At 28.6% G+C, this 12,034-nt stretch overlaps 1 protein-coding gene and 1 long non-coding RNA gene across 3 annotated transcripts in view; one reads left to right on the forward strand and one right to left on the reverse strand.

Moving 5' to 3' along the window:
• The window catches only part of LOC116765657 (glutamate receptor-interacting protein 1), a 144,731-nt gene that overhangs the window by 56,597 nt on the left and 76,100 nt on the right, over positions 1-12,034 (forward strand). For both annotated transcript variants that reach the window (XM_061521996.1, XM_061521997.1), the window contains exon 3: positions 10,003-10,122. In XM_061521996.1, the coding sequence (XP_061377980.1) occupies positions 10,003-10,122 (120 nt within the window). The remainder of the gene's footprint in view (positions 1-10,002; positions 10,123-12,034) is intronic.
• Positions 6,492-7,170, reverse strand: LOC133319074 (uncharacterized). Its single transcript, XR_009752765.1, has 2 exons — positions 7,089-7,170; positions 6,492-6,783 (listed from the first exon to the last, which is right to left on the reverse strand). It is a non-coding gene; the product is annotated as an uncharacterized LOC133319074 (long non-coding RNA).

A 12,034-nucleotide genomic window follows, 5' to 3' on the forward strand; every position in this document is an offset into this window, starting at 1 on the left:
AAAGTACATGATGCCGCTTTCAAAACAACAATCCTTCTCATGAACAACTGTTTCATGTAAGAATTAAAATATTGAACTAAATATCAAATTCAAATAGTTTAGTTAAATTTAAAACGGCTTATGCCGTATTCTTTTCTGCAGCTATCACAATTTTTAGAAGCTTTTGCGAAACTCGCGGTAAAGTAGGACGTTAAAACTTTGCAGTGCTTTAGGATAAATTATCTCGAGATTGCGAGTTAGGCTTGAGAGGGAAGTTTTGGGGAAGTTTTCGAAAATATTAGCCGGGTAAATTAAAAGCCGCTGTTTAGAGTCCAAAGTTGGAGGACTACTGATACTGATGTTTCATATTTCATTGTAATGATACTGATGACCAAACACTGTTATGATGTCACATACAAACATGTGTACATATATATTTTTATTATTACAAACATAAAAAGTTTGTGACCTCTGGTACGCATATGTATGTATGTCTTAAGAACATATATTATTCGTAATTAAGTTTATGTTGGTTTCACAAATTCTGTCAAAGATAGTTCTTTCTATTTTAGAAATTAAAATCTTCAATTAAAATAATATAAAATGTGAATCGTAGACGATTCGAATTGTGATGGAAAGTACAAAAAGATTCCGGAAAAATTGTTTTTCTTTTAATAATTATTTTAATTTTCTCACCAATTTTCCATAAAAATTAATTCCGCTTGTGATTTTTCGAAAGGCTTATGACAAGTAATCAAAAGTGTTGTTTAAATGTCCACTTATACAATGAATAGATTCTTTAACCTGAATAGGATATTTTTCTTTTGAAAAAAGTCTTTTTCACTAGGACAAATTCACAAAGATGACGAAGAATAGGTCTTATTATTCTGCAAACTCTGCTACAATTAATAATTTCCTTTAAAGGCCTCACCAATTTAATTATAATCGTGAAATAAGGTGGTATTATATCTTCATTCTGATTTTGTGTACCCAAGTATTTAAATAAATGTTTGGTAATTTTTTTTATCACACAGCCTCAGCCTTAACTATAAAAAATCCAGTATCCAACGTTAATCCAAATTAATCCAAATTTAATTTTTGTAATAATTCGTTGTGCAATTTTTTCTTTTAATAAATTTTGGTTTATAAAATTGTATTGTATACGTTATAAAATATCTAACAACTGTATTATATTCAATAATCAAGAACCTTTTTACCAAACACACAGAGGTTTAAGAAACTCGAGGTATTTTTAATATAACTTCGTTTTATTATTCGAAATTCTTAACATCGTATAAACTTTGATTCAGTTTGTACATACGAAACTATGAAAGAATGAAAGTAGGACGAAAGATACAGACGGAAGAAACAGTATCGAAAATATTATTAATTATACGTAATTAATAATATTCTTAAAGTTAAAATATGTAGTCACGGTTGAATTATTTAAAAACTTATTGAAGTCTAGGTCCTTTTTAACTTAAGTAAGTAGTTCATGTGGAAATTTGGAAAATTTAACTGCCAGAAATTCAAATATTTGCCTCAAACTTTTATAAGTTGGACTCAGCCGTTTTAAAGTAAATTCAAACTTATTGTAACAGACAGAAAGTAATTGAATTGCTAATACATTTTCAAGAAATTATTTATTTATTTTTATATAAACTATATAAATAAAATATTTCATTTACTTTTTAGGTTTAATCATTCAAGAGAAGGTTATTTTGAGTCGTGACTAAAGTTATTAATATATATGTACAAGTGTCTATAAGAACATGGGTCACAATAAAATAGTACTGTGATGTAGTACAGTATGTGATTTTTACAAAATCTAAGTAATATAATTTATTTATTTATTTCGCTAATCCAACAGTGCTTATAATAATGACATTATAAAATATAACTAAACAATACTAAGATCAACGCAGGATTACACAGTAAATATATGTCTAATTATTATTAAATAAACTATGCATGGAAATAAAGAGGAAGTGGACTGTTTTCCTAATATTTGTTTTGTGTTTAAAGCTATGTATGGTCCAATTAAATTAAATTCAAAATGAGAAGTACAAAAAAACATAAAACATTTAAAATTTTACCACCAACAACTTCTTTCCACTTACAAATAAATGGAATGCCAGTCGAGCAAAATCATTATTTAATATATATATTTCATAAATACAGTCTTAAGTTTACCCAGAACTTTTATACGTATTATCTAGCTCGCAAAATAAATTTCATGACTGGATATATTAAATTGTGGTACAGTACGTTAATAAAGAATATATACACGTGCATACGACAGACTGACAGATGTTTTTGTTTATGTTCATCGTTACAAAATTCTATTAATTGAAATCAAACAAATACATCAACTATTCATGGCAAATAGAATATCGTGTTATTTGACGCCAGGATAAAAACAAAGTCATTTAAATTGCTATTACACAAATAAATGGTTTAACGACTTTTGTAGATTGTTAAGTCGAAGAATTAATAAAGTTAAATAATTAATATTATACGTTGTGTAACAAAGTTCAAAGGTATTTCTAACTGAATTTTTATTTAAGTAAATATTTTACGTACAACCGCTTATTATAAAATATATGAACTCCAAAACATAACATTCATTTAATAATCCCACAACCGAAGAAAATAATATTCGTTATTAATTTATAGAACTTTGTAAATCCAATAAAATACCGCAGCTTCAATATTAATAAATTTTTCAGTTGCAATTTCACCAATCGTTATTATAACGGTAATCATCTGACCACAGTTTCATATCAATATATAAATCTTATATTCATACAGATTTCTGACCGTGTCTTTGTTTATGTATTTATAAAAAAAAAACAATATTTTAAAAATATATGACTGCTGTTATAAGCCACACACAATGTTATTCGTTGTATCGGTGCTTATGACACTAGGCGTGACCTAACAAATTATTTAAATACTTGATTTCAATTCATTTACAACATTTTATAGAAAGAAATATACTCTATTTATTATTTATTATTAAAAAACTTGGTATTTCTTAATTTTTACTTCACTTTTTTATTTTGTCAATGTAGCCCACCATGAACGTCAAGAATGAAATGAGTACAAACAGCAATATTTAGCAAAAATTATTTTTAATTGAAACTGTATGAATAGAAAAAGAATTATTCCCTACTTTATGATCTCTTATTTCTTATATAAACACTGAGTTATTAAAACCATCTATTTTAAACATATAAAAGCAGTTGAAAAGCACTGCAATACAATGTTTTAATCTTCATATTGGACAAGTTTTCTATTCTGATTTCTGTGAAGGCTGTATACTGTATATTCAAGTCAATTAGAGTCCTATTAGCGTAACTAAATACAATTATATTACCTGGAAAACAGCAGACGTAATATGGATTAGTTTAGGCTACTCTTACATTTAAATGAAACTAGTATTATTCGGATTTACTACGCGGATTTTATTATTTAAAAACTACATAATCCCGACGTTTCGGTTACTTTGCAGCAACCGTGATCACGGGCAGACGAGGTGTATAATAAAAATCCGTGTAGATATCCGAATAATACTAGTTTCATTTAAATGAATACTCCCGAAAATCTTAGATCTCATTACTCTTACATTTGTTTACATATTAAATAATATGAATAACCAAAACTAGATGAAGTCGCGAGCAAAGCTTGTTTTACATATAACAATTGTTAAATATTTTTTATACTTAGTTTCGTAAGAAAGGCAACTTTAAATCTTTTTTGGACCAAATAATAAAGAAAAAGGAAAGACAGCAGTCGTAAGTGAAGTAATTATTTTAAAATTATACTCACTTAGGTACAGTTTAATGAATGAAATATAATGAGATCTAAGACTTTCGCGAGTTTAATTCATTTAAATTAAACTAATATTTTTCGGATAAACAACGCGTGCTTTATTTTTGGTTAAAACTACATACTCCCGACGTTTCGGTTACTTTTCAGCCACCGTGATCACGGGCAGACGAGATGTGAATGTGAATGTCAGACAAAACAAAGCAAGCGTAGTATATCCCAAAAATGTTAGTTTCATTTAAATGAATGAAATCTATTTCCAAATCGATGCTGCAAATCAAAATTTAAGGAACTCATTACCAAGCATAGTGAGCTTATATGAAATATTATTGATTTCCCTTGGTTTACACGGTTTGAGTATATCATTTAAATTAAATCTACCTTGCTTGCGCATATTTATATGATTTTTTGTTTTATTTAAAACTAATGAAATTCAACATGGCTGCACATAGACTTAAGTCTTCGATTCTGAACATCAATTCTGGTCTGCATCTTCTTGAAATGTCTTATAAATTATGAAAGTTGGTCGTAAACTTTTTAATAATTTTATACACATTTGACAATTGATTAAAGTTGCCGGTACATGTGCTGTGTAATATAAAAATATTAGCGTTATATTCAAATATGCTGACTTTTTCATGTTTGTACTTTTTGCCAAATAATTTTAAACATTAAATTAAAAGTTCTTAAGGTGTATTTTTATGAAAAGGGTAACATTTGTTCTGAATACCGTCATGTTGTATCACAAAATTTTCAAATCATCTCATGAAAATTTAAAGTTAGTGATGTCAATTCCAGGATCATTATTGAATACATATAAAGATTTTTGTACTTAACAATATTTAGCAATCAGTCACGTATTACTTACTTATACGGACAGTATACACATAAATCTTATCTACACAGCCCTAGAAACTTCTTAACTCATACAATAAGACAGGAATACAAAATACTTATAACAGGAAGTCGATTCATATAGTGTATACATTTAATCATTTTTATGTAAAAAGTTCTCAGGAACTCTCGAGTTATTGCAATTTCACTAAAGTGTTATCAATATTTTTTTTTCACTTCGAGCAAAGAAAGTTTTACACTGCGTCACTGAAGTGGTATTGTTATCTGTAAACAGGAATAAAACAAAGAAGATAATATTTCAAGAAAACTATTTTCGCAATCATTGTGATTGATTTTAGCCGTGATATTTTACTGTAATGAAAGTAGAGATATCAGAAAAATATCAACTTTTAATTTAACAATACGTTTATGAATACGATACTTTGTTGTGTGCCAAAAAATCTCTCAATTATTCTGCATTCGACGGATTAATATTAATATTGAGCTGCTTCATGTCTACACTTTTTTTTAATGTTCCAAAGCTTGATTTATCCATAACTATAGACTATAATTGATCAGTTTTAATGGAAATGCTTTCCTTTTAAAAATGTAATAGTTATAACCACATCTTTTATCACTGAAGTACGTCGTTAATATTCCTTATTTTGTCTCACATAAATGTTTTACATCAGCACTTTCGTAAACAAAGGTACAATTGAGTTTTGGTTCAGCAATTCCCCAAAGTGTAGTTAAGTGGATGCTTGTTTAGTTATTTTTGAGTCAAGCTTTTTAAAGTAGGTACTGTCAATGAAATACCGATGACAATTTGATGTTAACATGAACTTGTTATAATATGAACATACTTCTGTATAATAAGCAATATAGGATACCACTGCTATACATGAATTACTTTATTTCATTTGATTATCAAATTATTTCATACAAAAAGAATTGTAATGTGAAATAGTAATTGTTTGTATATGAGAAAGATTTTAGTTCTACTTTTCTTTGATTCAACTTTGATATCTGAATGCGTTTGAAAAAGTGTGATGTTACTGAATTGTACGTCTCTCTAAATGTAAGTGTAAAACACCAGCAAACAAATATCCCTGTGCTGGTGACCTGAATATAAAATGTGACATTTCAATATCAAGAAACTTTTGGTAAATTTTACAAGCCTTCAGTTTACATTTATATCTAGTTATAGAGTAGAAGTCTGACGCTGTGTTGTTTTGCATCTTAGTAACATTTTGATTGTGTATATTCTTGTACGACAATATTTTAGTACGAAGTGATTTTTATTCAAAAACTTTTTAGTTTATGTACTATAGGAAAGTTTATACATTTTAGAATATTTCTACATAGTGTGTAGAAAATGTAGCATTAATTTAAATTTTTGCGAAATAAATGTATTCGTTTATGTTATGAAAATACTGTATTGTAAGAGAAGTCTCATGAATTATGAGAGAGAATAAAGTTTGAAGGAGCGGTGATCAAAAAGAGGCGCGCGTTTCATTGTAATGTATTACGTGACCTCCTCGCAGCTGACCTCTAGGATAGGAATAAATATGTTACAGTTATTCTATTCCTTTCGTATCGACCTAGTGGTTTGGATAATTTATGGAGTTAATAGTAGTAACTACTTACATTTTTGCGTATAAGGAAAAAAAATATTATTTTATTGATTTAATCGTTGTAAAACATGTGTTATATTTTTATAAAAACTTCTTTTAATTATTTTTTTATATATCAACGACGAAGTTTAAAGCGACCAACAGTAAAAAAAAAACAATCCAATTTTCGCTTCATTATTATAAAAAATAAGATCGTTGAATAAATTAATAAAATCATTAAAATTTTAATTTAATTGTTAGTTTCCGGTTTTCATGAAAATAATAAATCTTAATTATACGATTTAATATTAAACAGCTTCGAAATAATTGAAATTGTGATTAAAAGATATATTGCATACATATTAAGTGCATTTTCATGCGTTGTCGTGTTGAAAACAAATTTCAGTTTAAATATAACATGACTAATGGCTCCGGAGTCCATCTAGTGAATGGTAGAAGATTTTTACTTCTCTTTGTTTTTAGAAGTGCTTGTGTTAGCGAAAATGTTACGAATATATTTACAAACCTGAATAAGTAGTTAATGTATTATATGCTGTGTTTATTATTCTATAATTAACTGTTGGAATAGTCTGAAAAATACTTCGTAAAAAAACTACTGAACTGAACTGAACTGAACTGAACTGAACTACTTCGTAAAAAAACTGAAAAATACTTCGTAAAAAAAATATTTAAAAAACGTAATTGTAATAGTAAAAATAGCATGAATGAGGCTTTTAAAGTATAATTTAAATTAAATCCGTCATTAATTGAACCACACAAGTAAAATAAGTCGCAGATTCAACGAGAATAAAAGGAGATTTAACAATTTACTTGCTTATTTCTCATGTCCTTGCCTTGATAAATGAATCGTCGTGGAACGGCAGCTAATTTGTGACTGCGGCTCAAAGGTCGGGTTTCAAATTAAAACAACGATTTTTTAATTTAAAAAAAAAACTCTATTGGATAAATGTTTTCGTTTATTTCGGATTGAAACATAATAATTTTCATTACAATGACATTAAGAACATAAAAAAATGTACATCGGTTACTTGAACTAGAACGCTTCGTGTACAGTAAGTAAATAATACATAAGAATGATTAGTTATGTATTGTCTTTCCAGTAACAATAGAAGGATAATTAATCGCAAGAAATAGATACAACAAAAGAACAACAACACCCGATTCATGGACGAGACAATTTTTGAAGCTTTCCCTAAAATTAAAAGGAGATTAAAACAACAGTCCTTTTTTTTTATGAAACATCAACTTTTACTAACGACCCAAGAGCTCTATGCTTATGTAAAATTCGAAGGATATTAATTAATAGCGTTTCAGATTATAAATTCAGCGAAAGGAAAAAATAATAATTAACTTTAATTGTAAAGCCTATCTCAAAAGCTATTTTTATGTATTTATTTGAAGTCCAATAAATCGTATTAGATATTTTGAATAACAATTGTTATTAGCTACAGAAATCCTATAACGTATTAAGTTCCACTAGTTAGAGCTGAAAAGGAAGGTAAATAAATTAAATTAAATTAAATTACAAAATGTTTAGTCACAGCCACTTCTTGTTTTTCGACTTTTCCTCGCAATTACTGATGTAGACAATGCTGTCCCAACTTTCAGTCTCGTTAAGCGAAAGCGACAAATGTTTTTTTCTGAATGATAACGATATCAAAGTGACAAATTAATTCGGTTGGGGTTGGAACTTTCGTTGCAATTTATATAACTTTTGTTTAGGTTCCAACTTCAACTATTCATTATTTTTGTTGTATTTTTTTGAGTTTTGTTTTTGATGTAATTATTATTTTATAAGAGACTTGTTAAAATTAAAAATAACTGGTTGTTGTTAAATAATATAAGATTAGTGGTATATATATGTTTTATTCATATTAACGTCTACTAATTATACATTGATCTAAGTGTCGTTTAAAACATCCAATAATAAATACATAAACGACATTAAAGTTGAATATTGTATACTTAAATGAACACAAATAGTCACATTTGAAATAATTTCTTCGAAATTACACTATAAATATAAGGTTATAAAAAAATTCCTTACTACAATATTTCACAATCCAAAGCTTCAAATAAAATATTTGAAATTGTCTAAGTTTACAAAAACAGAAAAAAAGAATAGAAAAATTATCTCAGCTGTAATATTAACTGATTTGATTTTTGATGAGTCCTATATTATATTTTTTTTTATCAAAATTTTTATTTTAATTTGTTCTTTTATATTAATGGGTCCATGTACAGTTTATTTTTTGGCAATGTCAAAAATTGCGGTTCTCTGGTCCATTTATTTTTTATTCGCCTTTCACTATTAACTTTAACAAATACACATGGACGTAGCAATTTCGTAACTGCAGTTCCCAACTACACAGTTTGTGTTTTGAACGTTTCATATTTCACCGTTGATATCAGCTTTTTCATTGGTCTGGTTTTAAAACTGTAGCTATCAATTTGTTTGAGAATAACAAAACACGCAAATAGGGAATATACATGTTTTTTTTTTTTGTCTTAAATTAATAGTGTACTACTTTATAAAGCAGAAAAAATATAAATCGGCTTCTAAATACTCTAGATATTTTTAAAAATGGAATTTAAAACATTGAAAATATATGAGCAATTGCAACGCTATTATTTTGCGCGCGCTTTGCGTGACGCTACACGACACGTCCAGTAGGTCTTTACTGTCAACATTTCAGTTACTCCGTACATATTTACAGTTTTAATAACTTTAAAACCATGGAAGAAGCAAAAAAATGGTCTTATAAATATTCTTATAAGAATGGCTGGAGTTAAAAAGCAAAAATTGACACTGGTCAATGAAGCCCTTCCATCAGAGATAGCTATCAAAAGTAGTGATGTTAGCGAACCTTCACAGTGATCACAAAGTTAGTCCCAGTACTTAATGATATCTTGGACTTTCGCGAGTTTTATTCAGTTAAATAAAACTAAAACTTTTCAGCAACCCAAACCTCGGGGGTATGTAGTTTTAACAAAAAATAAAACACGCATAGTATATCCGAAAAAAATATTAGTTTCATTTAAATAGTCCAAGTACTTCCCACACAAATGTCTGTGATCCACCAGGACTGAGTACTTCTCGTTTGGATGTTATGATCTTCAGGTAGAGCTTCTCACGTTTCATATTGAGGAGAAATTGCATTCTGACAAAGCTAGAGTTAATATTAAACCGAACTATAGAAGTAAAGGTGTCAATGCAAATATACCCACTAAAAAACAAAATGTAGCATCGTAAAATCGGGATTTGATGCAAAATATGCTGTCATCATAGATGCATGTATCTTCGGTAGATTATCCGATTGTGTTTTGACAAAACCAGCTTCAGTCATCGTCCTAGATTCACTACAAATCTAATCTAAACTTCACTACAAGAATACTGGTTTAAATTATTATTATTTTTTACAAAAACTTCTAAAACAGTATGAGTTTCGACGCAGATGAATGTAATGTCGTGTCAGATGACAACACATTTCGTTGGACCAACGGTGGCTCGTTATGGAAGTTTGAATTTCACTCCCTTATTTTGCACATTTTGAATATTATTTTAGGGGTTTAAATAATAAGTTAAAAAAGCAACTTTTCACTATAATGTGATGGTAATAAGTATTCGAAAAAAATTTTTATGCATATTACCTTTTGTTGATATTATTTAATCAAACCATGGAGAATAGAATTCTAGGAACTAACATTGGTTAATTTGTTTCAGTTTTCAAATCTCAGACCTCCTTATCAACGGATTCGGGTCTCTGTACAGAGAGAGGTCTGAGACGGACACATATTGAACTAATTAAACCGCCGGGGAAACGCATCGGACTAAAACTGGCAGGTAAGCAAATATTCATACCCGGATGCACACTTGGTAATTCATCTCAGTGGATTTAGCACAATGGACATTGCTTACAGAGGAAGGATATAAAATATTTTTTTATTAGAACATCAAAATCGTTAATAATTATTACTATAACTGTATGTATTATATATGACATAGCTTCTGTTTATTATTATTTCACGCTATTATCATTGAAGTGTAAACGTCGGGTAACCCAAGATAATATATATCAAAACATGACTTATGTAACCAACGTGACATAAAACGAGATCGTAAATCGTTTTGGACCGTAAATTCGGCGACCGCCATTCCTAGGAGTATTGAGGTTCACTTTGAGTTTTATACACAGAACCCGTATCTACAAACAGATACTTATGTCAAAACCGTTCTCAGAGACTAGTAATTGAATTTTTTTTTGTGTCTTTATTGATCTTAGAATTACCCAAAAAACTTTTAATATCTCATGCGACCAAAAAGTTTAACCGCATTACAGTTAAATGAGCAATTATTAAAATTTACCATATATTAAAACTTATTACGGTAGCGTCCGTTTCCGGAACATAGTTACACTATAGAGGAAGTTACTATGAAAATAATTGCAGTTTTACAAAAGATAAATATTATATATAACCTTATGTTTATTAAGATTAGACTCATACTTTCAACCCTAAGGCTTATTGGCTCGCCTACCGATATAAGTCAAAGGCGAATTTAATGATAAAAAGTCCCTATCTGGGTGTACACCAGCCGCGAATTTCTTTAACGTTGGGTTAATCCGGGCAAAATTTACATATTTATTGGATACCGGGGACAGATGCGGTGCTAATCGATATCCGCTAACTTTTGGGATGATTACGCATACTAAATTTATGTACCCACCCTTAAAGATGAATGGGTCTACCTGTAAACAGCTTCCTGAAACGTTTCCGGTGTTGGTTCTCAGAGTTTGGATATTTATAAATGAAATATGTATTGAAAGTTGTACGCAAATATGTACAAGCTTAAAATTGTTTCGTACATCTCATATTAACCATTATTACACCAAAATTTATTTTGTATCCACAATCATTTGCGTTTATATTTAAGTTCGAATAACAACAGTATATTGTTAATTATTATTTTAATTGACACTTCTTGGAACCCTTGTCTGTTCCTCATATGTATGTTTTTATAACAAAACTGTACTTTAATTATATATAAATCTCATTAAAATGTTTAACTTTAAGAATATAGTGCGAGGCATATCACCTCCAAAAAAATAACCCCAAGACTAAAGTGCAAAAGGTTTCAAACTAATCTCATAGTATTTTTGTCTTCTTGAGATACTATATTTGCAGAGGTGAATGCCCTTATTAACAGTGCAGCAAGGCGGTTTAATGTCTTAGATTTACTAACACTCTCCACGTCAAAGAAACCGCTAAATCCGGTTCACCGCAATCGAGTTTCTACATTATCATGTATTTTAGTTAAGAAATTCATTTTAGTGTTAATTCGAATACGCTTAAACCATTTTAGTATTTCTTTTATTGTTTGTTTTAAAATTGATGGCATTTTAATAGTTACAAGGCGTATAGATATATTGAGTGTAGTTGTGATTAGATATTCTGGTTCTAATATTTATTTTAAGAACTTTGGAGGTTGCAATAATAATGAAAAACTAGCTATGATTGTATGGAATTGCTTATAATAGAAATGACCTATCTTATAATATAAGATACACTTATTCGAACATACACATTTAACGTTGATCAAAATTAATTTTTAAGTAGACATTAAAAAAAAATCAATATTTGTTTGAAATACAAAAACATCAAAATAAAGATTACTAAAAAACGTTATAATTAACATGGCTTTTACATATAGCAACAATTATAACTGATAAAGTTGATACGTTAACATGATTCATAAA

Source organism: Danaus plexippus, chromosome 11 (genome assembly GCF_018135715.1).
Source record: "Danaus plexippus chromosome 11, MEX_DaPlex, whole genome shotgun sequence".
Lineage (NCBI taxonomy): Eukaryota > Metazoa > Arthropoda > Insecta > Lepidoptera > Nymphalidae > Danaus > Danaus plexippus.